The sequence below is a fragment of the Alosa alosa genome, chromosome 17, assembly GCF_017589495.1.
Source record: "Alosa alosa isolate M-15738 ecotype Scorff River chromosome 17, AALO_Geno_1.1, whole genome shotgun sequence".
Classification (NCBI taxonomy): domain Eukaryota; kingdom Metazoa; phylum Chordata; class Actinopteri; order Clupeiformes; family Clupeidae; genus Alosa; species Alosa alosa.
The window spans coordinates 3,017,444-3,044,943 of NC_063205.1; the positions used below are offsets into that span (position 1 = coordinate 3,017,444).

A 27,500-nucleotide genomic window follows, 5' to 3' on the forward strand; every position below is an offset into this window, starting at 1 on the left:
AGGACACACACAGCACAGACCCTGCCTGTCTTGACATGACCCGAACCTGAGCCACACCTGAGCCAGACCTGAGCCAGACCTGAGCCAGAGGCTTACAGGATTCCGTCCCACAGTAAGTCTTTATGACACGCACTGCAATCTTAGCCATGAAGAGTTCTGAGTTCAGATACTGATACTGTCCATCACAAGAGTAGAGAGACAGAGAGAGGGGGGAGAGAGAGAGAGAAAGAGAAAAACAGAGAGAGGGAAAGAGTGAGAGAGACAGACAGACAGACAGAGAGAGAACGAGAGAGGGAGGGAAAAACAGAGAGAGAGAGAGCGTGGGAGAGAGAGAGAGAAAGAGAAAAACAGAGAGAGGGAAAGAGTGAGAGAGACAGACAGACAGACAGAGAGAGAACGAGAGAGGGAGGGAAAAACAGAGAGAGAGAGAGCGTGGGAAAGAGCGAGAGAGACAGAGAGAGAGAGAGAGAGAGAGAGAGAGATATGTTAGTTCACTCACCGTTGAGCTCTTTTGAGTGACTTGAGCACTGCGCCTCTGACAGACACGCTGGGGCAGAAGCAGAAGGACCTCGTCGTCCTACAGGAGTCGCCGCTTAGGGACGTGGCGCGGAGTGGACAGGGTCGCTCGAGTCAGGGAAGGCTGTGACTGTGTGTGTGCCTCTGTGTGTGTTAGTGTGCTCCTCTCCTGTACCCACTTCATTAACCTCCCTCCTACCCCCAACACACACACACGCATTCACGCACACACACACTCACACACACACTTTTGTCTATTGATTAGTCCTCAGTGAAGGAGGCTGGATCCCTAACTTTCACACTCAGCTAAATGCACTGGACTGAAACCCCTTCTAAGCTAACTCCCAGTAGACCAAGTGTGTGTGTTACTTGAAGTGTGTGTGTTTGTGTGTGAGGTGGGGGGACTCACACATCTGTCTTTGCAAAAGCAAGACTGTAGGGAGGGGGGGCCCAGAGAACAGGAAAAAATAATGTGGGAAGGACACACACACACACACACACAAACACACACATAAACACACAAACACACACACACACACCTCTAAACCTTTCTGCCAGCTCACATTAGGTCGTTTGGCTGATCCCGTAGCAGTGAGTAAGGCAGATGGACCTTTAAGAATGCAGGGTTGTGAACTAATTCCAGCAGGATTTGGAACCTTATCAGTAAGAACATCGGCGCTGGCAGTGAGAGAGATGTGCATTAGTCGACTGGTCTCAGGGCGGCGCAAACTGGCGGGTTTGTTTTGATTCACGCTATCTGAGGTTCATGCTCAGCCGCCGACTGCTGCTGTCATCGCGCACTCATGGCCATCGTCATCGTCAGCCTTAGCAACGGAAAAGATTTATTTCCGGAGCCGTATAAAGCCATTAGGGCTGCAGTCTGGTTTGCTGAAACTCCATTGCTGAAACTTTCGAAAATCCGCTGCTGTGAAAATATGGCTATGATGCACAACATGCTCATTATACTCAAAATGTAATCTTAAAATGTCTTAAAAATAGCCAAGTAACTGAAATCCGATTAGAAATAGCCTAGCCTAACCTGTTGTGATAAGCAGGGGCTTATTTAGGTTATGTAAACCAAATCATCCGTTGCTTACCAATTGTGCTTCACTTTTGTGCTCCTTACTGCGCTACCTTTGTATGAAAGCAGATATTTATTCTGAATTAAAATAATTCCTTAATTTTTAACGTAGGCTTAACTTATACCATTTGTCATTTGATACCAGGAAAGCTAACAGTTTTCTATTAGGATGTAGTTTGTTAACTACAAGTCACAGTCACGGTTTTGTCATAAAAGCTCATGCAACTGGCGCATGAAACTGGGGGACGAACGCATCGCAGAGGGGGTGCCAGAGCATGGATATCTACCTCTCAAAATGAAACCGTTCTGTGGGGCGCCTGCCATGTACCTCGCAGTTGCAAACTACAAGGGACATGAATCCGCCTATTTGCACGAACATTAACAGATACCAGCTCCTCAACTTTACAGATTAAAATCTAGTGACCGTGATAACTAAAGCAGACATCCATAGACCGGACATAAGGCCATTCAATTTGCATGTAGATAGTTTCGATTGTAGATGCAATCTTTAAAGTTAATAGCAACCTCCTCACATTCTTATTTCTGATTTAAAATGCACAACAGTGCATTATATTAGGCTACAATTTAAATGGACATTTTAAACACTATTCCTCTCGTTTTCTACTTCGCTAACTACTAGCTATTGCACAAAAGCCTCTTGTTCTGATATAACGACTATACAATATAATACAACAATACAATATAACGACTTGAGTTATTTGCTGTTTCCATCGGAATTGACGTCCACAGTGTTATGGACCCATTTGTCTACAGCGCAACTTTGCCTAGCCTACAACATTTTTTTTAGAAATACAGGAACAGCTTACTATGCTGACGAATAACGACTGCGCAACATGCGAGAATTTCCCCAAACTCTCGGATGTGCATTAAAACGTATCTTTTCAGTAGTCATTTCCAACTTTTCACGCTGATGGTGCTCAAAATGCAACACAACCGTGTTCAAAGCAGGATCTATCTATCTAGAGATCCTATAGCAATGTATGTTGGCTATAGTAGTATTGAACACGTCAACATTTTTTTCAGTAACTATACTTCCAATGAGGCTATTTGCATTACATTTTCACCAGACATTAGTATTAACTCAGATAATCCACACATATAAAAACATTAAAGTTCATAGGTAGAGTTATATGTAATAAAGTGGAATGACACAGGAAAAAAGTATTGAACGTGCCTACTGTTTTTTTTTAAATAGTGGAAAAGCCTTTATTTGTAATGACAGTCGCAGTATTCGGGTGTGATTTTGGCCCATTCTTTTAAACAGATAATCTTTTAAGATAATCTTTCCTTTTTGTGAATCCTGAATATAGTTAACCAAAGTTCTTTAGTTTTCCAAAACTGTTTAATTGGATTTAAGTCTGGGCCTTCATTTCCTTTCTCTGAAACCAATCGAGAGTTTCCTTTGCTGTATGCGTTGGATCATTGTCCTGCTAGGTAGCCATGTCTCATCCTCATTGTCCTGGTGGATGGCAAGATTCTCCCAGAACAAAATGACTCCATTCATCATTACTTCAACTGTATGAAGTCTGCCAGTACCATGAGATGAAAAACCACCCCACACCATGATGCCTCCACCTCCAAACCTCACTGTTGGTATGGTATTTTTAGGGTGATGCACAGTGCCATTTCTCCTCCAAATATGGGTGTGTAGTATGACATCCAAAAAGTTAAATTTTGCTCTCGCTTGACCAGAATACATTCTCTCAGTATGTCATAGGATTGTCCAAATGTTGTGTAGCAAACTTTCAACGAGCTTCAACATGTTTTTCTTCAGTCATAGTCATGCGGGGTGAGCGTGCATAGAGGCCATGGCGGTGGAGTGCATTACCTATGATTTTCTCTGTAACAATTGTACCTGCTGCCTCCAAGTCTTTCTAGAGCTTTCTCCAAGCGGTCCTTGGCTCTTGGGTTACTGTTCTGACTTCCTGGTCAGAAATCTTGTGAGGAGATCCTGTGCATGGCCGGTTGATGATGCAGTGATGTTCCTTCCACTTGCAGATAATGGCTCCCATGCTGCTTACTGGATGCTTCTGAACTTTTGAAAGGCATCTGTAACCAGTTCTATTGATATGTTTTGCAACAATAAGGTTGCAAAGGTCTTGGGAAAGCTCTTTGCTTTTACACATCATGAAATGTTTCTTGTGTGACTAGTGTTAATTTTGTCACCTATTTTTAATTTAGTCTTAGTCTTAGTCTTGTGACGAAATGTCCTTTTTAGTCTTTGTCATATTTAGTCATTCAAATATCATTTTTGTTAGTCAAGTTTTAGTCGACTAAAAGTCTCGTCATTTTAGTCTAGTTTTAGTCAAAAGAAAACTAAAGGTATCTTAGTCTTAGTCAGTTTTAGTCAACACATTTTAGTCTTTTTTTTATAACAAATTATTTCTGATTACCATTTAAGTCAAATAGTGTTTCACACATCTCAATTTTCCAACAATATTGTGTGTCCACAGGGCTACTCGTCTGTTATAATTACTCATTCTGATTTTTTGTCAGTCAGTATGTTTACATGCACAGGTAAGTCGAGCTACAGTTATAGCTCGGCTGGGATTTAACAATAGACAGTAAAAGATTTGACTGGACCACTGTCATATTCATAGACCAGTGTTTCTCAAAGTGTGGTCCGGGAATCACTGGTGGTCTGCAAGCTATCCCAAGTGGTCCGCGAGCAGACGTGGTAAAATATAATATAGATGAGTTGTTTGCAATATTGAACCAACTTGTATGTAAAAACAGTTCTGCAACACTGTCTATGTAAGATATGCCAGTTTAAATCATACAGTATGAACACAATACAACACAATAAGCAAAGTGCAAAGACAATAAGCAAGGTGGTTCAGTGAGTAGGCCTATAGTGTAGACTAATTATAGGCTACTGTTGAAGTAGGTCTAATCTTTTTTTTTTTTTTTTTAGCTAGGGTTAGTTAAGTGGTCCTGAAACTGAAAAAGTGTGAAAAACACTGTAGTAGACCAAAGTATTAATGTTTTACTTACTAGCTAGATGGCGATATCTGCCATAAACACAACACATTCCCCAAACAGACTCTCCATCTTAGCCATAGCTAACTTGCTAGCTTAACTTTCCATATTAGCTTACTTGCTAGCAAACTTTGCATCATCAGTCTAACTAGTTAAATAGTTGACATTACATGATGAACATTTTCGTATGGACATTCTGGTGGATGTTAATTTGTATGAGAGAAGCTTCAACTTCTGGGTATGTAGCATTGTGGCATAAAGCTTAGGTTGCTAACTCTGGCAGAGATCTCCAGTGTTCTTGTTCCATGTAGTTTAGGTGTTGCAGCCACAGGGTTGCAGCAACAGCACGTAGACTAGCCTACAGGAAAGCTGTTGCTTATGAACTCATTCGAATATTTTGAAAACGTAACAGCTAGATATTCTGTCTTCTCATTTTGTAGATGAAAATGAAGAGATTTTTATCTTAGTTTTTATTTCATGCAAAACATTTTAGTTTCGTCTTTTTTCGTCAACAATAATGCATCTTAAGATAGTCTTAGTCAGTGTTTCAGGACAATACTATCGTCTCGTCTTAGTCATGAAAAAAAAGGTCGTTGACGAACATATTTGCTCTCGTCTCGTCTGACGAAATTAACACTATGTGTGACACCTTGGTAACGAAAAAATGATAAATGTGTGGATTACCTTTAGTACTAATGTCTGGTGAAAATTTCATGCAAATAGCCTCATTGGAAGTATACTTACTGAAAAAAATGTTGATGTGTTCAATACTTAATTTCCCTTGCTGTACATAGAAACATGGGCAACCTGAAACACACTGAACCTTAAAACACACACACTCAACCTGCGTCACACACACCTCTCCTAGACCCATTTCAGCCATCCCAGGCAACCTGTGTGTGCAGACGACTTAAAATCCATTAATGTACGACACATTAGTGTATAAAGTGCTGTAAAAGCACTGGTAAGAAAACACACACACACACACACACACACACACACACAGAGACACACTCATACACTCAGACACACACACACACACACACACACTCAGAGACACTGGTTATGACACAGGGGCTCATTAGAGGTGATTGCTTTAATTCATAATGGCTCCAGATCCATAATGCAAATGAGAGCAAGTACAGTAACAGAGCAATCAATACTGACACATCACTGCATCGTTGACAGCACGTTGGCACACACACACACACACAGATCACATAATGATGACATGATTTATCCGTTTTATGCACAAAGTGCACCTATAACAACCCACACACACACACAACCCACACACACACACACACAGTGCCCCTAAAACAACACATACACACACACACACACAAAGTGCACCTAAAACAACCCATACACACACACACGAGAGGTTCCCTCCCTCTACACACACACACTAGAGAGAGGTTCCCCTCCCTCTACACACACACACACACACTAAAGAGAGGTTCCCCTACCTCTACAAAACACACACACACACACACACACACACACACACTAGAGAGAGGTTCCCCTCCCTCTACACACACACACACACACTAGAGAGAGGTTCCCCTACCTCTACAAACACACACACACTAGAGAGAGGTTTCTCCTCCCTCTACACACATACACAAGACAATCCATCCTTCACACACACACACACACACACAGAAGAGGATCCATCCTTCTCTCATACACAAGCTTCCCTTTCATACACATAGAAAGACGATTCATCCTTCACACACACTGTTACGGCCCAGGCTCGTGTGTGTTGTGCTACGGCCCAGGCTCATGTGTGTATGTGTTGTGTTATGGCCCAGGCTCATGTGTGTACAGTATGTGTGTGTGTGTGTTGTGCTACGGCCCAGGCTCATGTGTGTATGTGTGTGTGTGTGTTGTGTTACGGCCCAGGCTCATGTGTGTATGTGTGTGTGTGTGTGTGTGTGTGTGTGTGTGTGTGTGTGTGTGTGTGTGTGTGTGGTGTGTGTGTGTGTAGGTGTGTGTGTGTGTGTGTGTTGTGTTACGGCCCAGTGTGTGTGTGTGTGTGTGTGTGTGTTACGGCCCAGGCTCATGTGTGTGTGTGTGTGTGTGTGTGTGTGTTGTGTTACGGCCCAGGCTCATGTGTGTGTGTGTGTGTGTGTGTGTATGTGTGTGTTGTGTTACGGCCCAGTGTGTGTGCATGTGTATGTGTGTGTGTGTGTGTTGTGTTACGGCCCAGTGTGTGTGTGTATGTGTGTGTGTATGTGTGTGTGTGTGTTGTGTTAAGGCCCAGGCTCGTGTGGGCAGCAAACATGAAATGGAGGCCAACACCAAATGCAATTTCAATACTTCAGTTTATTTACTAACAGATAAACTGTGTCTGTGGGATATGATGGGGCTACTGGCTGCAGTTGCAAAGATGGAAATACCTGCAATGATGGAGTTTGGAAGAATGGATGTGTGAGCACATGGGAAAGAGAAGTGTGTGTGCAAATGAGTGGATGTGTGAGCACATGGGAAAGAGAAGTGTGTGTGCAAATGAGTGGATGTGTGAGCACATGGGAAAGAGAAGTGTGTGTGCAAATGAGTGGATGTTGAGTGTGTGGATGTGGTGAATGAAAGTCTTGATGTGTGTGTGAGTGCAAGAGTCAGAATGTCAGAAAGAGTGTCCCAGCCTCAGTGAGGTTGATCTTCAGGCTTATATAGACCACGCCCACTCCAGGTGCAATCAGTCAATTAACCACCCCACAGTCGATGCATAGGCCTCTACACAGACAGCAGGGGGAGAAGAGGGTCGTAACACACACACACACACACACACACACACACACACACACACACACACACACACACACACCTCCACTTACAGATCCCTTTCTCTCTCACACACACCTCTATTGTCTCAATGTATTGAAAGTAGTAATGCACAGCTCAGCATATATATTTAAAACAGATGTAATGCATTTCTAATTAAGTAAAGATGAGATAACAGTTCAAATGAATCCGCCCCTCACGTCTCAGTCTTTCTGTTGTCATGGAAACGCCGGGTGTCCTCTTCAGAACTCCTGTGATGGAATCAGTATGTTATGCATAGCCACACACACAGCCGTGGTCTACTGGTTAGCACTTCGGACCTGTAACTAGAGGGTTGCCGGTTCGAACCCCGACCAGTAGGCACAGCTGAAGTGCCCTTGAGCAAGGCACCTAACCCCTCACTGCTCCCCGAGCGCCGCTGTTGATGCAGGCAGCTCACTGTGTCGGGATTAGTGTGTGCTTCATCTCACTGTGTGTACACCGTGTGCTGTGTGTGTTTCACTAATTCATGGATTGGGATAAATGCAGAGACCAAATTTCCCTCACGGGATCAAAAGAGTATATATACTTATACACACACACATGCAACGCAAACTCTGAAACGGTGTGTGCAGACAACACATCACAGCCACCACACCATACGAGGACACCCACACACACAATGTTGAGCTTAGACCTGTCCTTTGTTTTCAGTGTAGCATCAGCTGCAAACCCCATCTCTCAGAGATAAGATGTAGAAAAGGGAAGAAGAATGTGCACAGCTCTTCCCACTTACTGCTTACTCCCTCTCCACTCCTAGCCAGAATAACTCCGTGTCTGAGCTGTACACCTCAGCCTTAGTGTTGAGTCAGAGGTCAGCTCAATAAATTGGTCCTCTTCAGCAGAGTTAAAATCAGCTGGTGCTGCAGATATATATAAAATAAATACATAATGTGGCATTGTAAGTTAAACACACGTATTTCTGTTTTCCAGCAACATATTAGCAATAGGCCAATATTCTACAGCATTGTTCAATATTCAATAAAATACCAACCTGCTGCATTAAATGGGTCCATAATCCAGTCATACTGTGCACTGCTGGTTGTGGCTCCCGAATCAGACGTTTCAGCGATTTCACTCAGATTCTCAAAAGCATCAATACTGTCGGATCGAGGCCTTCCCATACCTCGAAGTTTTTGGTGAATGCAGTAAGGGACTGTACGATATTTAGCTGGGCGGCCGCCAGACGATCGGGTTAAAAATGTTCTGCCTGGCCCTCCCCCCTGGTCAATTTTTTTTTCCAAGGGGACCCCCCGGCTCAAAAAAAATTCTCCTAGGCCCCCCCCCCCCCCCACGTGAATCAAATAAAACTGGTCGAAAAATTACGTTTACAAGAGTAAAACAGCCAGCAAATGTCATAAGCACACATACACACACACGGGTACACACGCAGCGCTGATCTCTACAATACTACGCCTCTCGTAGGCTATATAGATGCTTCGGAATCATACAGAACAACAAGGGGAAAACATGCCATTTTATGTGTGGTTAAGAATAATATCAGAGTGGGCCTTTTTCTACCAGTTTTTGCTACATAAAAAGATTGCTTGAACTCACATACCGGTATGCCTGGTGACTTGTGTGATCTTCATCTTGCAAAAGTTCTGCCTAGGGCCTAGGCTAAGTACAAATGATCTCATATTAAGATATAAATGCTAATTTTTCATCACCGAATATCCACAAAGATGCTGCCAATTTGTTTACTACGTTCCCAAACTTTATTGCAGCTCATGTGACTTCATCAAGAGCTACGATTCGCCAGTAAAGTGAAACAAGCGTTCACTTTACTGAAAGGCATTTCCCCGAAACTCACTAGCCAGTGGGTCGGGCCGTGAGATGTCTTAGAGAAGCTGTCTGATATCGCCTATCGTGTGAGACTGATTGCCGCCGGAGAGTTGTGGCTCTCCACCGCGGATCGACTGGCCCCCGTGTCGACCCTGGCCTCAGCTGAGGGTCGGGAGACCTGGACACTGACTCTGTGAAACTTGGTGACAATGGAGCTGTGGCTCTAACACCGTCACCGCAGCCTTCACCGGAAGTCACCGCCAGCGACAGCGGGCGCCCTAACGCCAGCGTCAGCTGGCCCCAGCCAGGCTCATGGACTGATTTAGGGAAGACTTGAGTCAAGGGGACGTGGACTAAGTCTCGGGGGGCTGTGTAACGAACTGAGCCTAGCTGGCTTATGACTGTGCTCCCATGATGCTTTTCAGTTGATGTGTTATGTTGAATGTTAATGTTAACCATGCAAGTTACCAATGTTGTGCGTCCTGTCTGTCGTGTTTATGTTTATAGTCGATTACTGTGTTCATAACCGGGTCTAACTAGTGTGTGTTGTAGATACAGCCTCACATAGATGTTTAGTGCTGGAGCATAAGGGCCCGGAATTATGTACTCGTGTGTTTTGGTGCGTAACCAATAAAAGCCATTCTGAGACAACTTTGCAGTTTGTTACAATATGTAAAATTCTTCAAATCAAGATTCCTCTTGAGCATCAAATTGATTGCTGAGGTTTTCCCTTTGCCATATGAAAATGACACTGTCACAACCAAACAATGCATGAACAGCCAACAAATCATAACATTTGTCTCCTAATTTTGCAGCCATAGAATTATTTTCAATTACTTTGGGCATCCATGGCGTAATGGTTAGGGAATCGGACTTGTGATAGAAGGGTGGCCAGTTCGATCCCCGACTGGTAGGAAACATGTGGGTGGGTGAAGTGACTTAACAGTGCTCTCCCACATCCATATCCACGGATGAGGTGACCTTAAGCTAGTTTGTATCAATCCTGGATTGTGGTGTCTGTTTTTAAAGCATTAAAAAAATGTTAGGATGAAATATATTTTTGTCTGTAATTCTGGGGGGAAATCCAAGGACAGTTATAATTAATGTACTAACTACCTGGGAAGTACCTCACAACATTGCTGTCTGAAATTCAGCGACTGATTCAAGGGAAATTAAAGCTAACGTGCTAGCTAACCCGATAGTTAGTGAACTAGGGTACATCAGACTTGCTATAATTCATATTAAAATGAATTACTATTGAATGATTGTATTCATGTATGTATTAAGCTACATGGCAGTTCCATAATTTAATTTAATACCAGACATGACACGATTTAGAGGTATAAGCTATTATGCAGCAAAAAGGAACCTAATTTCACCTTAAAGGTTTGCAAAAGGTATTTTGTTCTCTGGAGGGACCTAAACTATTTTTTTCTACTTTATTATGGTCAAAGCTGATTTCTGTATGAATGGGCTTTAATTTGATACCATACATGATGGGTTTATATGTTAATGTCTATTTAGATGATTTTCTATGATCAAAAAAAGGGGTGTGGCAGCTGACGCCATTTTAAAGAAAATGCTCAAGGGTGCCGGAGCGATGAACATTGAGCTGACTAGGACACACCTTAGTAGTGTACATTGAGCTGACACCTTAGTAGTGTACATTGAGCTGAATAGGATACACTTTAGTAGTGTACATTGAGCTGACACCTTAAGAGTGTACATTGAGCTGACACCTTAGTAGTGTACATTGAGCTGGTACAGTGAGACATTATCCCATTCAGTACCACAGGGGGCGCCACTGAGGAGAGTGAAGTTTAACCAGAGACTAGATACACACGTTATAGATAGACAATATAGTTATAGATAGACAATACCTGTGGAGGTGGCCACCAAACAGGACAACCAGAGACACTACAAACACACACACACACATCACTCAGAGCTCACAGGGGGCGCCAGTGCCATACACACACACACCTCACTAAGGGGCTCACAGGGGGCGCCAGTGAGACACAAAAATAGAAAAATGTGTGTGTGTGACACACACCTCACTCAGAGCTCACAGGGGGCGCCAATGAGACACACACACACACACATCACTCAGAGCTCACAGGGGGCGCCAGTGAGACACACACACACACACACACACACACACACACACACACACACACACACACACACACACAAAGTGCACACATCTCAGACATCAGGAGTGCAGGGCTTAACAGTGGTCTTTAATAAGTCAGAGGTCAGAGGTCAAAAGCATTGCTTTAGGTCACTTTTAAAATGTCCACATTGCTGTCTGCAGGCATGCAGTCCTTACTCCAAGCACACCCGGCCGACTGCTACTGCTGCTGCATAGGGCCTGGCAGAACGGTTAAGAAGGAAGATTTGTTCCATAGAAAAATAGAAAAAAATATTCTAAAACCTTTTTGTAACAAAATATTTTCATATTCTCTAAAATGAGACACATCTTCTATCAAATTAGCCTGACTGGTGAGTGTGGGAGAGATTGAGAGGGATTCATCGTGAGTGTGTGGTTATGTGTGTGTGGTTATGTGCGTGTGTGTATATGTGTGTGCGTGTATATATGTGATAGCTTCTGCTACTTTTTGGAAGCATCCTAGTGCTTGCACAAGCTGGGACCCTGCTCAGTCTAGCGCAGGGAAATCATGGTGTTTGGCATCATAGAGCTGAGGACCTGCTTAGCTACAGGAGCCTGTGGCCATTTTGACCTGTGCAGTGCCCTGTCAGTTAAAGGGCACCATTTGGAGAGAGATGCTACAGGAATGCCTTCCCTTCTCATGTACTCCAATAATTTAAAAACTAAATTTAAAAAATAAAACATTTCCCCTCTCTCTCACACACACACACACACACACACATAGGCTTGCATAATGTGGTCAGCATAGTGCATGGCTTTGGGTTTGTCCGGTGCGTCGCCTTGGGTCATCTCGTGGGTCAGTAACGAGGTTGGCTGGCGTCCTTGGCGAATCTGGAGACGTATGCCTCATAGATCACATCCAGGAAAGAGGAGTCATTCTGAAACAGAAGAGAAGAGCAAATGCTGGTTGGTTAATGGCGCTTAACGTGCACATTTACACTCCGGACATGTTTACACTCTGGACGTGTTTACACTCTGGACGTGTTTACACTCCGGACGCGTTTACACTCTGGACACAGACACGTTTACACTCGACACGTTTACACTCTTGACACGTTTACTCTCTCGACACGTGTGTAAAGGTGGATTAGACTCACCTATATCAAGGAAAGAGTGGAGCAGACTCACCTGTAGGAGGTGTGTAAAGGTGGAGCAGACTCACCTGTACGAGGTGTGTAAAGGTGGATTAGACTCACCTGTAGGAGGTGGACGAGCGTGGCCTGTAGCTGGGTCCTGCTCAGGGTTCTGGGCTCCTCGGGGGCAGGAGGGGGCAGACGGGGGGTCTGGGGGCAGCTGGGCTCTTCTGCCCCACGGGGCGGCTTGGTCTGGGAGAACACACTCGGGGACATGAGCAGAGTGGGGCCCACTGCGGCCGGGACACCCTGCAGAAGAGATAACACACACACACACTTTCACTCACAGGAGCGGAGGGGGCATGGTGAATATGATCAGAATATCACACAACCATGCGAGCGAGCGCGCGCACACACACACACGTACACACACACACACACACACACACACACACACAGTGCATCATGTTTTTTTGAGTAGCATCCTTTTTAATGAGTTTAGCCTGCTTGCACCACCTCTTCTGATGGAGTGCTGTGTATGAAGTGTGCTATCTGCCAGGTGGTGTGTGTGTGTCCTGTGATCCTCAGCCTGCGGTCTCACCTGGAAGTGCTGGCTGGAGCTGGGTCCGGTCAGGACGGCGCTGTCGGCCTCTGTGGACCGGGCCTGGTGCTGGTTCTGGTGGAAGCAGGGGGCCAGGGGGGGCCGAGTAGACTCAGATGCCTGGTGCTGGCTCTGGTGCTGGTTCTGGTTCTGCTCTTGGTTCTGCTCCTGCTGGACCAGCTGCAGGCGCTGCAGCAGCTCGTGAGGGGACACCACACCTGTGCCACCCTGCGCAGGTAGCACACCTGAGCCGGCCTGAGCAGTGGGCAGCACACCTGAGCTCACCTGGAGAGGGTGGGGGGGGGGCTGCAGGGGCTTGCTGGGGCTGAAGAAGAGCGGCTGGGTGGGGGGGGGGGGTGGGGAGGAGGGGGTGATGGAGGTTCTGAAGCATGTGAGGATGCTGGGTGGATTTGAGGGTGGGGCTGTTGTTGCATTTGGGGGTGCTGGTGAATTGGGGGTGGGGCTGTTGTTGCATTTGGGGGTGCTGGTGAATTTGCGGGTGCTGGTGGATTTGGGGGTGCTGGTGGATTTGCGGGTGCTGGTTGAAGTGGGGGTGCTGCTGGTTGAAGTGGGGGTGCTGGTTGAAGTGGGGGTGCTGCTGGAAGATCCCAGTAATGCATCCATGGGGCTAATGACCGCGGAAGTCCCAGACGGAAGGTGGGGGGGAGCACGGGGCAGCACGGGCAGATACAGACGAGGAGGGGGGCATCGGGGCAGATACAGACGAGGAGGGGGGCATCGGGGCAGATACAGACGAGGAGGTGGGCATCGGGGCAGGATGGAGAGCAAGGGGTTGGGGAAGAGTTTCTGGAGCGGGTCTCCTCCTCCTCGCTGGAGGCCGTTCTCACACACGCGCTTGTCGGGCGAGTCGGCGAGCAGCTGCATCTCTGGCGCCCCCCGCAGGCCGCTCATCAGCATCTGGATGGCAGGGCAGGGCTGGGGCACCCCTGCCGCAGCGCTGGAGGACGAGGGGGGGGGGGGCGCGCCCATCAGAGGACCTCCACCAGGGCTCACTGGCACCGCCTGGGCGGAGGGGTCGTCGTAGGACAGGGAGCGCGCCACCGCCGGACGACCTCCGGCCCCAGGTCTGCCTGAGCCACCGCCCGTGTGGGGCTGCTGCTGGTGAGACTGGGCCGGTGGGCCTGTGTGGGGCTGCTGGACCGGTGGGCCCGTGTGGGGCTGCTGGACCGGTGGGCCCGTGTGGGGCTGCTGCTGGTGAGACTGGGCCGGTGGGCCCGTGTGGGGCTGCTGGACCAGTGGGCCCGTTTGGGGCTGCTGCTGGTGGTGAGGCTGAGGGAAGGAGGGGAGCGGCTGGGATCCAAACAGAGACACCAGAGAGATGGGCTTAGAGTCACCATCCTGATATGGGAGAGGAGGAGAGGGAGAGAGAGAGGGAGAGAGAGGGGGAGAGGGGGAGGAGGGAGAGAGGGGGGAGAGAGAGAGAAGGAGGGAGAGAGAGAGAGAGAGAGAGAGAGAGAGAGAGAGAGAGAGGGGGAGAAGGAGGGAGGGGAGAGAGGGAGAGAAGGAGGGAGAGAGAGAGAGGAGGGAGAGAGAGAGGGAGGGAGAGAGAGAGAGGGAGGGAGGGAGATAGAGAGGGAGAGAAGGAGGGAGAGAGAGAGAGGGAGGGAGAGAGAAGGAGAGAGAGGGAGAGAGGGAGGGGGAGAGAGGGAGGGAGAGAGAAGGAGAGATGGAAGGAGAGGGAGAGAGGGACAGATAAGGAGAAAGAGGGAGAGAGGGATAGAATGAGGGAAGAGTGGCTCAGGGAGGAAGAAATAGAGAAAAAACAGAGTGAGAGAGGAAGAGAAAGGAGGGAAAGAGAGAGAAGTGAAGACAAATAACACAGGAGTACAGACACAGAGAGAGAGAGAGAGAGAGAGAGAGAGAGAGAGAGAGAGAGAGAGAGAGAGGGGGGGGAAGAGAGAGAGATAGAGAGAGAGAGAGGGGGGAAGAGAGAGAGAGATAGAGAGAGAGAGAGGGGGGGGGGAAGAGAGAGAGATAGAAGTGAAGACAGTGGGGAGAGAAACAAAAAGATTAGCAGATCATTTCTGTCATCAGTGCTACTAAAAAAGGCACACACACAGACACACACACACAGAGACACAGAGACAAACACACAGAAAAGGTTTTATTTAGGGCTCTGCAGGAGAAGCATGTGGAGCGTGAGGTGGTCTGGACTTTGTCACCGGAGAAGGCTTCAGAGCAGAGGATGCTGGGTATGTACACATCACACCTGATTACCACGGCAACCACACACTGCACCCAACAAACACACACTACAATCCACCAAACACACACTTTAATACTCCCCAGAGAGAGAGAGAGAGAGAGAGAGAGAGAAAGAGATAGAGACAGAGAGAGGGAGAAAGAGAGAGAGGAGACAGAGAGAGAGAGAAGAGGGAGAGAGAGAGACAGAGAGAGGAGAGGGAGAAAGAGAGAGAGGTGGGGGGAAAGATGAAAGATAAAGAGAGAGAGAGAGGGAGAGGAGAGGGAGAAAGAAAGAGAGAGGGAGAAAGAGAGAGAGAGAGGTGGGAGAAAGATAAAGAGAGAGAGAGACAGACACAGACGGGGGGAAACGTTAACATTAGCGAGTCAGGTTGGACATTGGTTTCATTGTTCGCTTGCTCATCTGCTTGTCAGGGTTTTGATTCACTTTTGCTTCTCATTGAAGTTGTTTTTATTGATTTTATAGCTGTTTTTGTTGTTTTTAAATGTCATCATTTTATTATTATCTTTATAGAATAAATTCTGTATTCTGTATTATTATATTTCATTATATCCTGGGTGTATTGGCAATTAATGTGTATGCATTCACTACCACTAGTCTGATTATTTACTCATTGTATATTTAAATTCTGTAGGAATACATTATACACAAGCTAGAAGGTAAGTGTAGTAATCTTACAGTGGAGGCACCGTGCTATTGAATGTATTGCCTTTCAATACTCCTGATACTCCTCAATACTCCTGTTCCTGGTAGACAGGAACTCTGCAAGTTCCCCATTCCACCACTGAGAGCTCCTGTTGGATCCTGTTGTGCCACTGTTGTATAGCCTACTGTTGCATAGTGTTGTATAGCCTACTGTTGTATGGCTACTGTTGTATAGCCTGCTGTTGTATAGCCTACTGTTGTATAGTGTTGCATAGCCTACTGTTGTATAGCCTGCTGTTGTATAGCCTGCTGTTGTATAGTGTTGTATAGCCTACTGTTGTATGGCTACTGTTGTATAGCCTGCTGTTGTATAGCCTGCTGTTGTATAGTGTTGTATAGCCTACTGTTGTATGGCTACTGTTGTATAGCCTGCTGTTGTACTGTATAGAATACTGTTGTATAGCTACTGTTGCATAGCCTACTGTTGTATAGCTACTGTTGCATAGCCTGCTGTTGTATAGTGTTGTATAGCTGCTGTTGCATAGCCTGCTGTTGTATAGTGTTGTATAGCCTACTGTTGTATAGCTACTGTTGCTTAGCCTGCTGTTGTATAGTGTTGTATAGCCTACTGTTGTATAGCTACTGTTGCATAGCCTGCTGTTGTATAGTGTTGTATAGCTACTGTTGCTTAGCCTGCTGTTGTATAGTGTTGTATAGCCTACTGTTGTATAGCTACTGTTGCTTAGCCTGCTGTTGTATAGTGTTGTATAGCCTACTGTTGTATAGCTACTGTTGCATAGCCTGCTGTTGTATAGTGTTGTATAGCCTACTGTTGTATAGCTACTGTTGCATAGCCTGCTATTGTATAGTGTTGTATAGCCTACTGTTGCATAGCCTGCTGTTGTATAGCCTACTGTTGTATAGCCTGCTGTTGTATAGTGTTGTATAGCTGCTGTTGTATAGCCTACTGTTGCATAGCCAACTGTTGTATAGCCTACTGTTGCATAGCTGCTGTTGTATAGCCTACTGTTGCATAGCCAACTGTTGTATAGCCTACTGTTGCATAGCCTGCTGTTGCATAGCCTGCTGTTGTATAGTGTTGTATAGCTACTGTTGTATAGCCTACTGTTGCATAGCCTGCTGTTGTATAGCCTGCTGTTGTATAGCCTACTGTAGTATAGCCTGCTGTTGTATAGCCTGCTGTTGCATAGCCTGCTGTTGTATAGTGTTGTATAGCTACTGTTGCATAGCCTACTGTTGCATAGCCTGCTGTTGTATAGTGTTGTATAGCTACTGTTGTATAGCCTACTGTTGCATAGCCTACTGTTGTATAGCCTGCTGTTGCATAGCCTGCTGTTGTATAGTGTTGTATAGCTACTGTTGTATAGCCTACTGTTGCATAGCCTGCTGTTGTATAGTGTTGTATAGCTACTGTTGTATAGCCTACTGTTGCATAGCCTGCTGTTGTATAGCCTGCTGTTGTATAGTGTTCTATAGCCTGTTGCATAGCCTGCTTTTGTTTATAGCCTGCTGTTGTATAGTGTTCTATAGCCTGCTGTTGTATAGCCTGGTGTTCTATAGCCTGTTGTTAGTATAGTGTTGTATAGCCTGCTATTGTTTGTATAGCTGTTGTATAGCCTGCTGTTGTATAGTGTTCTATAGCCTGCTGTTGTATAGCCTGCTGTTGCATAGTGTTGTATAGCCTGCTGTTGTATAGCCTACTGTTGCATAGCCTGCTGTTGCTATAGCCTGCTGTTGTATAGTGTTGTATAGCTACTGTTGTAGCCCGTTATAGTGTTGTATAGCCTGCTGTTGTATAGTGTTGTATAGCCCTGCTGTTCTATAGCCTGCTGTTGTATAGTGTTCTATAGCCTGCTGTTTGTATAGTGTTCTATAGCCTGCTGTTGTATAGTGTTCTATAGCCTGCTGTTGTATAGTGTTGTATAGCCTGCTGTTGCATAGCCTGCTGTTGTAGGTGTTCTATAGCCTGCTGTTGTATAGTGTTGCATAGCCTGCTGTTGTATAGCCTGCTGTTCTATAGTGTTGTATAGCCTGCTGTTGTATAGCCTGCTGTTGTATGCTGTTCTATAGCCCTTTGTTGTTGCAGTGTTGCATAGCCTGCTGTTGTATAGTGTTGTATGTACTGTTGTATAGCCTACTGTTGCATAGCCTGTTGTTCTATAGCCTGTGTTGTATAGTGTTACTGTTGTACTGTTGTATACTGTTGCATAGCCTACTGTTGTATAGCCTGCTGTTGTATAGCCTGCTGTTGTATAGTGTTCTATAGCCTGCTGTTGTATAGTGTTGCATAGCCTGCTGTTGTATAGTGTTGTATAGCCTACTGTTGTATAGCCTGCTGTTGCATAGCCTGCTGTTGTATAGCCTGCTGTTGTATAGTGTTGTATAGCTACTGTTGTATAGCCTACTGTTGCATAGCCTACTGTTGTATAGCCTGCTGTTGTATAGCCTGCTGTTGTATAGTGTTCTATAGCCTGCTGTTGTATAGCCTGCTGTTGCATAGCCTGCTGTTGTATAGTGTTGTATAGCTACTGTTGTATAGCCTACTGTTGCATAGCCTGCTGTTGCTTAGCCTGCTGTTGTATAGTGTTGTATAGCTACTGTTGTATAGCCTACTGTTGCATAGCCTACTGTTGTATAGCCTGCTGTTGTATAGTGTTCTATAGCCTGCTGTTCTATAGCCTGCTGTTGTATAGTGTTCTATAGCCTGCTGTTGTATAGTGTTCTATAGCCTGCTGTTCTATAGCCTGCTGTTGTATAGTGTTCTATAGCCTGCTGTTGTATAGTGTTGTATAGCTACTGTTGTATAGCCTGCTGTTGCATAGCCTGCTGTTGTATAGCCTGCTGTTGTATAGTGTTCTATAGCCTGCTGTTGTATAGTGTTCTATAGCCTGCTGTTGTATAGTGTTGTATAGCCTGCTGTTGTATAGCCTGCTGTTGTATAGTGTTCTATAGCCTGCTGTTGTATAGTGTTGTATAGCCTACTGTTGTATAGCCTACTGTTGCATAGCCTGCTGTTGCTTAGCCTGCTGTTGTATAGTGTTCTATAGCCTGCTGTTGTATAGCCTGCTGTTGCTTAGCCTGCTGTTGTATAGTGTTCTATAGCCTGCTGTTGCATAGCCTGCTGTTGCTTAGCCTGCTGTTGTATAGTGTTCTATAGCCTGCTGTTGTATAGTGTTCTATAGCCTGCTGTTGTATAGTGTTGTATAGCCTGCTGTTGCATAGCCTGCTGTTGTATAGCCTGCTGTTGTATAGTGTTCTATAGCCTGCTGTTCTATAGCCTGCTGTTGTATAGTGTTCTATAGCCTGCTGTTGTATAGTGTTGTATAGCCTGCTGTTGTATAGTTTTCTATAGCCTGCTGTTGTATAGTGTTGTATAGCCTGCTGTTGTATAGCCTGCTGTTGCATAGCCTGCTGTTGTATAGTGTTGTATAGCCTACTGTTGTATAGCCTACTGTTGCATAGCCTGCTGTTGTATAGCCTGCTGTTGTATAGTGTTCTATAGCCTGCTGTTCTATAGCCTGCTGTTCTATAGTGTTGTATAGCCTGCTGTTGTATAGTGTTGTATAGCCTGCTGTTCTATAGCCTGCTGTTGTATAGTGTTCTATTGCCCTGTTGTATAGTGTTGTATCTGTTGTATAGCCCTACTGTTGCATAGCTGTTCTATAGCCTGCTGTTGTATAGTGTTCTATTGCCTGCTGTTGTATAGTGTTGTATAGCTACTGTTGTATAGCCTACTGTTGCATAGCCTGCTGTTGTATAGCCTGCTGTTGTATAGCCTGCTGTTGTATAGTGTTCTATAGCCTGCTGTTGTATAGTGTTGTATAGCCTGCTGTTGTATAGTGTTGTATAGCCTGCTGTTGTATAGCCTGCTGTTGTATAGTGTTCTATAGCCTGCTGTTGTATAGTGTTGTATAGCTACTGTTGTATAGCCTACTGTTGCATAGCCTACTGTTGTATAGCCTGCTGTTGTATAGCCTGCTGTTGTATAGTGTTCTATAGCCTGCTGTTGTATAGCCTGCTGTTGTATAGCCTGCTGTTGTATAGTGTTGTATAGCTACTGTTGTATAGCCTACTGTTGCATAGCCTGCTGTTGCTTAGCCTGCTGTTGTATAGTGTTGTATAGCTACTGTTGTATAGCCTACTGTTGCATAGCCTACTGTTGTATAGCCTGCTGTTGTATAGCCTGCTGTTCTATAGCCTGCTGTTGTATAGTGTTCTATAGCCTGCTGTTGTATAGTGTTCTATAGCCTGCTGTTCTATAGCCTGCTGTTGTATAGTGTTCTATAGCCTGCTGTTGTATAGTGTTGTATAGCTACTGTTGTATAGCCTGCTGTTGCATAGCCTGCTGTTGTATAGCCTGCTGTTGTATAGTGTTCTATAGCCTGCTGTTGTATAGTGTTCTATAGCCTGCTGTTGTATAGTGTTGTATAGCCTGCTGTTGTATAGCCTGCTGTTGTATAGTGTTCTATAGCCTGCTGTTGTATAGTGTTGTATAGCCTACTGTTGTATAGCCTACTGTTGCATAGCCTGCTGTTGCTTAGCCTGCTGTTGTATAGTGTTCTATAGCCTGCTGTTGCATAGCCTGCTGTTGCTTAGCCTGCTGTTGTATAGTGTTCTATAGCCTGCTGTTGCATAGCCTGCTGTTGCTTAGCCTGCTGTTGTATAGTGTTCTATAGCCTGCTGTTGTATAGTGTTCTATAGCCTGCTGTTGTATAGTGTTGTATAGCCTGCTGTTGCATAGCCTGCTGTTGTATAGCCTGCTGTTGTATAGTGTTCTATAGCCTGCTGTTCTATAGCCTGCTGTTGTATAGTGTTCTATAGCCTGCTGTTGTATAGTGTTGTATAGCCTGCTGTTGTATAGTTTTCTATAGCCTGCTGTTGTATAGTGTTGTATAGCCTGCTGTTGTATAGCCTGCTGTTGCATAGCCTGCTGTTGTATAGTGTTGTATAGCCTACTGTTGTATAGCCTACTGTTGCATAGCCTGCTGTTGTATAGCCTGCTGTTGTATAGTGTTCTATAGCCTGCTGTTCTATAGCCTGCTGTTCTATAGTGTTGTATAGCCTGCTGTTGTATAGTGTTCTATAGCCTGCTGTTCTATAGCCTGCTGTTGTATAGTGTTCTATTGCCTGCTGTTGTATAGTGTTGTATAGCTACTGTTGTATAGCCTACTGTTGCATAGCCTGCTGTTCTATAGCCTGCTGTTGTATAGTGTTCTATTGCCTGCTGTTGTATAGTGTTGTATAGCTACTGTTGTATAGCCTACTGTTGCATAGCCTGCTGTTGTATAGCCTGCTGTTGTATAGTGTTGTATAGCCTGCTGTTGTATAGTGTTCTATAGCCTGCTGTTGTATAGTGTTGTATAGCCTGCTGTTGTATAGTGTTGTATAGCCTGCTGTTGTATAGCCTGCTGTTGTATAGTGTTCTATAGCCTGCTGTTGTATAGTGTTGTATAGCCTACTGTTGTGTAGCCTACTGTTGCATAGCCTGCTGTTGCTTAGCCTGCTGTTGTATAGCCTGCTGTTGCTTAGCCTGCTGTTGTATAGTGTTCTATAGCCTGCTGTTGCATAGCCTGCTGTTGCTTAGCCTGCTGTTGCTTAGCCTGCTGTTGTATAGTGTTCTATAGCCTGCTGTTGTATAGTGTTGTATAGCCTACTGTTGTATAGCCTACTGTTGCATAGCCTGCTGTTGCATAGCCTACTGTTGCATAGCCTGCTGTTGTATAGTGTTCTATAGCCTGCTGTTGCATAGCCTGCTGTTGCTTAGCCTGCTGTTGTATAGTGTTCTATAGCCTGCTGTTGTATAGTGTTGTATAGCCTGCTGTTGTATAGCCTGCTGTTGTATAGTGTTCTATAGCCTGCTGTTGCATAGCCTGCTGTTGCTTAGCCTGCTGTTGTATAGTGTTCTATAGCCTGCTGTTGTTGTATAGCCTACTGTTGTTTAACCTGCTGTTGCATAGCCTGCTGTTGCCTTTGCTGTTGTATAGTGTTCTATAGCCTGCTGTTGCATAGCCTGCTGTTGCTTAGCCTGCAAGAGCATAGTGTTCAATAGCCTGTTGTATAGTGTTCTATAGCCTGCTGTTGTATAGCCTGCTGTTCTAGCCCGCTGTTGCTTAGCCTGCTGTTGTATAGTGTATAGCCCGCTGTTGTTGTATAGCCTGCTGTTGTATAGCCTGCTGTTGTATAGTGTTCTATAGCCTGCTGTTGCATAGCCTGCTGTTGCTTAGCCTGCTGTTGTATAGTGTTCTATAGCCTGCTGTTGTATAGTGTTGTATAGCCTACTGTTGTATAGCCTACTGTTGCATAGCCTGCTGTTGCATAGCCTGCTGTTGCATAGCCTGCTGTTGCTTAGCCTGCTGTTGTATAGTGTTCTATAGCCTGCTGTTGCATAGCCTGCTGTTGCTTAGCCTGCTGTTGTATAGTGTTCTATAGCCTGCTGTTGTATAGTGTTCTATAGCCTGCTGTTGTATAGCCTGCTGTTGTATAGTGTTCTATAGCCTGCTGTTGTATAGGCCAGGGGTTCCCAAACTTTTCCACGACAAGGCCCCCCAAATACCACTAGGTTCTGGACAAGGCCCCCCAAATACCACTAGGTCTGGACAAGGACCCCCGTGATGTGTTATTAAACCCATCGACAATACTATGGCAAATGTAAAAATACATTAAGCTAATCCTAATAATTATTTTAGCCACAAACACTTCGCGATGGGGCATACAGTGTGTAAAAATTGCATTTGGGGCTTTCTGCTATATGAGAGTTATCACTCTACTATTATTCCCAGTTATTATCATGGGAAATATAATGTTCAGATATGTGACAAATTATTATAATGACATTGTATAACAACCATTTTTCTTTCCAACTTGCGGAGTCCCCCCTGGCATCCCCTCGCGGCCCCGGCCCCCACTTTGAAAACCACTGGTATAGCCTCCTGTGTGTGCACTGCAACTTGTGCGTGGCACTGTGCCCACCCGTTGAGAGGGGGTTAAGAAGCGGTTAGATTTTGGGTGAAAAGGGTGTGTGCTCACCGAGGTAATGTAGTAGAAAATGAGCAGCCACATCCTGAGAGAAAGGCCCATGTTCCATGATCAATAACATTATCATTCATAGGTGAGAACGGCCCATGTTCCATGATCAATAACATAGTCATTCATTTCATCAATCATTTTCTGTGTTGTCTCCTTCTTTCTGTTCATTTAATCAGCCAGGTGTTACTATCATTATTTGTATTATTACTATTATTGTTATTATTTGTTTGTATAGTTATTGTTATGTATTTGTTTGTATAGTATTGTTATTATTTTATTGAATGTTTTGGCAATACTGTAAAATCTACATTTAAGCCAATAAAGCTTGTTGAATTGAATTGAGAGAGAGAGAGAAAGAGAGAGAGAGAGAGGGGACAGAGAGGGGGGGGAGAGAGAAAGAGAGGGAGAGAGAGAGGGGGGGAGAGAAAGAGAGGGAGAGGATGAATATATTGATGATAAATATTGATGGATCAATCCTCTTTGTGTACATGTAAATACTTTGTTTGATAATTCAGCTATTTAACTTAAATTGATTGATAGATGTGTCTGTAAGTGTAAGCATATAATATGGGTAGATGTGTGTGCAAGTGTAAGCATATAATATGGGTAGATGTGTGTAAGTGTAAGCATATAATATGGGTAGATGTGTCTAAGTGTAAGCATATAATATGGGTAGATGTGTGTAAGTGTAAGCATATAATATGGGTAGATGTGTCTAAGTGTAAGCATATAATATGGGTAGATGTGTGTGTAAGTGTAAGCATATAATATGGGTAGAGATGTAAGCATATAATATGGGTAGATGTGTCTAAGTGTAAGCATATAATATGGGTAGATGTGTGTAAGTGTAAGCATATAATATGGGTAGATGTGTGTGTAAGTGTAAGCATATAATATGGGTAGATGTGTCTAAGTGTAAGCATATAATATGGGTAGATGTGTGTCTAAGTGTAAGCATATAATATGGGTAGATGTGTGTGTGTAAGTGTAAGCATATAATATGGGTAGATGTGTGTCTAAGTGTAAGCATATAATATGGGTAGATGTGTGTCTAAGTGTAAGCATATAATATGGGTAGATGTGTCTAAGTGTAAGCATATAATATGGGTAGATGTGTGTCTAAGTGTAAGCATATAATATGGGTAGATGTGTCTAAGTGTAAGCATATAATATGGGTAGATGTGTCTAAGTGTAAGCATATAATATGGGTAGATGTGTGTGTCTAAGTGTAAGGATATACTATGGGTAGATGTGTGTGTAAGTATAAGCATATAATATGGGTAGATGTGTCTAAGTGTAAGCATATAATATGGGTAGATGTGTCTAAGTGTAAGCATATAATATGGGTAGATGTGTGTAAGTGTAAGTGTAAGCATATAATATGGGTAGATGTGTGTAAGTGTAAGCATATAATATGGGTAGATGTGTCTAAGTGTAAGCATATAATATGGGTAGATGTGTGTCTAAGTGTAAGCATATAATATGGGTAGATGTGTGTGTAAGTGTAAGCATATAATATGGGTAGATGTGTCTAAGTGTAAGCATATAATATGGGTAGATGTGTCTAAGTGTAAGCATATAATATGGGTAGATGTGTGTAAGTGTAAGCATATAATATGGGTAGATGTGTCTAAGTGTAAGCATATAATATGGGTAGATGTGTGTCTAAGTGTGAAAAGCATATAATATGGGTAGATGTGCATATAATATGGGTAGATGTGTGTAAGTGTAAGCATATAATATGGGTAGATGTGTCTAAGTGTAAGCATATAATATGGGTAGATGTGTGTGTAAGTGTAAGCATATAATATGGGTAGATGTGTGTGTGAGTGTAAGCATATAATATGGGTAGATGTGTGTGTAAGTGTAAGCATATAATATGGGTAGATGTGTCTAAGTGTAAGCATATAATATGGGTAGATGTGCATATAATATGGGTAGATGTGCATATAATATGGGTAGATGTGTGTGAGTGTAAGCATATAATATGGGTAGATGTGCATATAATATGGGTAGTTGTGTGTGAGTGTAAGCATATAATATGGGTAGATGTGCATATAATATGGGTAGATGTACATATAATATGGGTTTGCATTAGTTTTATTTTCTTTTTCTATTATCTTTTCTACAGTATATTGTATTAGTGCTGAAGCTATTACCGTCCTCTGAGTTGTATTGCCATTTATCCTTTTATTTCACTTATTTTCCCTTTCATTTTTTAATTTGATCTTTATACCAATATTAATGTAAAGTTTATTATTAATATGTTATACCTGCAGCTTTGGCAACAATGACTTTATTCATTCATGCCATTTGATTTGATTTGAGAGAAAGAGAGAGAGGGACAGTGAGAGAGAAAAGGACAGAGCAAAAGAGAGATAGGACAAAGAGAAAGAGAGAGAGAGAGAGGGGAAGAGCGAGAAAGAGAGTGAGAGAGAGAGAGAGGAAGAGAGCGAGGGTTCACACACCCTCTCAGTGGCTTTCAAGGACTCTAAGGACCAGATGCACTTGAGCTGGTGCTTGACTCACATTTTACCCTACGCCACCACTCAGCTGTCTGGAGTCACACACACACACACACACACACACACACCCCCTACCGCCACCACTCAGCTGTCTGGAGTCACTCACACACACACACACACACACACACAAACACCACAACACGCAGTTTGCGTCTGTGCTTAAGGTGCTACTTGGCCATGCCAGCAAATCTGGGGCTACCCGTGGGAGTGGTGTTGGGCAGAAGCACAAAGGACAAAGGTCAAAGGTGAAGGGTGAGGGGCAGCGTGGTGTACCAGAGGCTAATATGTTTGGTAGAAGCACAAAGGTCAAAGGTCAGAGGTGAAAGGTAAGGGGTGGGGGCAGCGTACCTGGTGCTGCAGCATCCTCTGCCGCTCGCTGGGCTTGAGAGGGATGGGCTTGACCAGGTGCGGGTTGTCGTGGATCACGCCCCCTCCGCCCCCAATCTCCAGGGGCTCCGAGCTCACCTTGCCCTGAGGAGCGGGGAGGACGCCGCAGGTCAAAGGTCAACCTCCACCATGTGTCTCTCCCTCTCTGTCTCAGTGTCTAACTTATCCCACCTGTCTGAAGCTTTAGTGATGGAACATACCATGGTAGCCTTGGAGAGGACTAGATGCACCGATTGCAATTTTCTTGGTACTTGCAGGTGTGTATGTGTACCTTGTCGTACTCGCTCCAAGCCTTGGTGAGCATCTGCAGGTGTGTGTGTGTGTGTGTGTGTGTGTGTGTGTGTGTGTGTGTGTGTGTGTGTGTGTGTACCTTGTCGTACTCGCTCCGAGCCTTGGTGAGCATCTGCAGGATGTCCACTCCTCTGGCCTGGCTGGTGTCCAGTGCTCGGGGGGAGACCCACCCACACTTCTGCTGCTGGTGCAGCTGATGCTCCTGACGTGTCAGGCTGCGGACAACACACACACATTTACCCACACACACACACACACACACATTTACACACACACACATAATATATATATATATATCTGCTGCTGGTGCAGCTGCTGCTCCTGACGTGTCAGGCTGCGGACAACACACACACATTTACACACACACACACACACACACACACACACACACACACACACACATTTACACACACACACACAAACACATTTACACACGCTTCGGACAATTGGACAACTGAATACAACAGCCAATCACATTCCACCCTTTCTTTCCATTTTACCAGTATAGCCAAAGCCAATGCTCCTTTAAAACAGCAGCTGTATAGATTCCATATGATTAGACACTAGGCTTTCCTCATAGCCAGACCCATGCCCAATGCTCCTTTTAAACAGTATAGATTCCATATGATTAGACACTAGGCTTTCCGCATGGCCAGACCCATATCCAATGCTCCTTTAAAACAGCAGCTGTATAGATTCCATATGATTAGACACTAGACTTTCCGCATGGCCAGACCCATGCCCAATGCTCCAAACAGCGAGCCCTACATCGGTCCCCTTCCTTCCTATCTGCTGTGTGTGCCAAGAGTGTTAGCGTAGCTTCAGAGATGGATACTAGAGTGTGCCGAGTGGTGTTAGCGTAGCGTAGCTTCAGAGATGGATACTAGAGTGTGCCGAGTGGTGTTAGCGTAGCGTAGCTTCAGAGATGGATACTAGAGTGTGCCGAGTGGTGTTAGCGTAGCGTAGCTTCAGAGATGGATACTACTGTAGAGTGTGCGAGTGGTGTTGGCGTGGCGTAACTTGAGAAGATGGATACTAGAGTGTGCAGTGGTGTTAGCGTAGCGTAGCTTCAGAGATGGATATTAGAGTGTGCCGAGTGGTGTTAGCGTAGCGTAGCTTCAGAGATGGATACTACTGTAGAGTGTGCCGAGTGGTGTTAGCGTAGCGTAGCTTCAGAGATGGATACTAGAGTGTGCCGAGTGGTGTTAGCGTAGCGTAGCTTCAGAGATGGATATTAGAGTGTGCCGAGTGGTGTTAGAGTAGCTAAGGAGGGGTCAAAATCCCCCTTTATGCAGAGCAGAGGCAGTGACTGCTCCATTGGAGTCTATG

General features: G+C 44.8%; 1 protein-coding gene across 1 annotated transcript in view; it reads right to left on the reverse strand.

Moving 5' to 3' along the window:
- Positions 1-11,427: 11,427 nt before the first annotated feature.
- Positions 11,428-27,500, reverse strand: part of LOC125310966 (mRNA-decapping enzyme 1B-like) — a 38,511-nt gene continuing 22,438 nt past the window's right edge. Inside the window, exons 5-9 of the mRNA XM_048268765.1 lie at positions 26,251-26,386; positions 25,842-25,964; positions 13,053-14,363; positions 12,575-12,760; positions 11,428-12,256 (exon numbers count right to left, since the gene is read on the reverse strand). Coding sequence (XP_048124722.1) covers positions 12,176-12,256; positions 12,575-12,760; positions 13,053-14,363; positions 25,842-25,964; positions 26,251-26,386 — 1,837 coding nt within the window. The 3' untranslated portion in view covers positions 11,428-12,175. The remainder of the gene's footprint in view (positions 12,257-12,574; positions 12,761-13,052; positions 14,364-25,841; positions 25,965-26,250; positions 26,387-27,500) is intronic.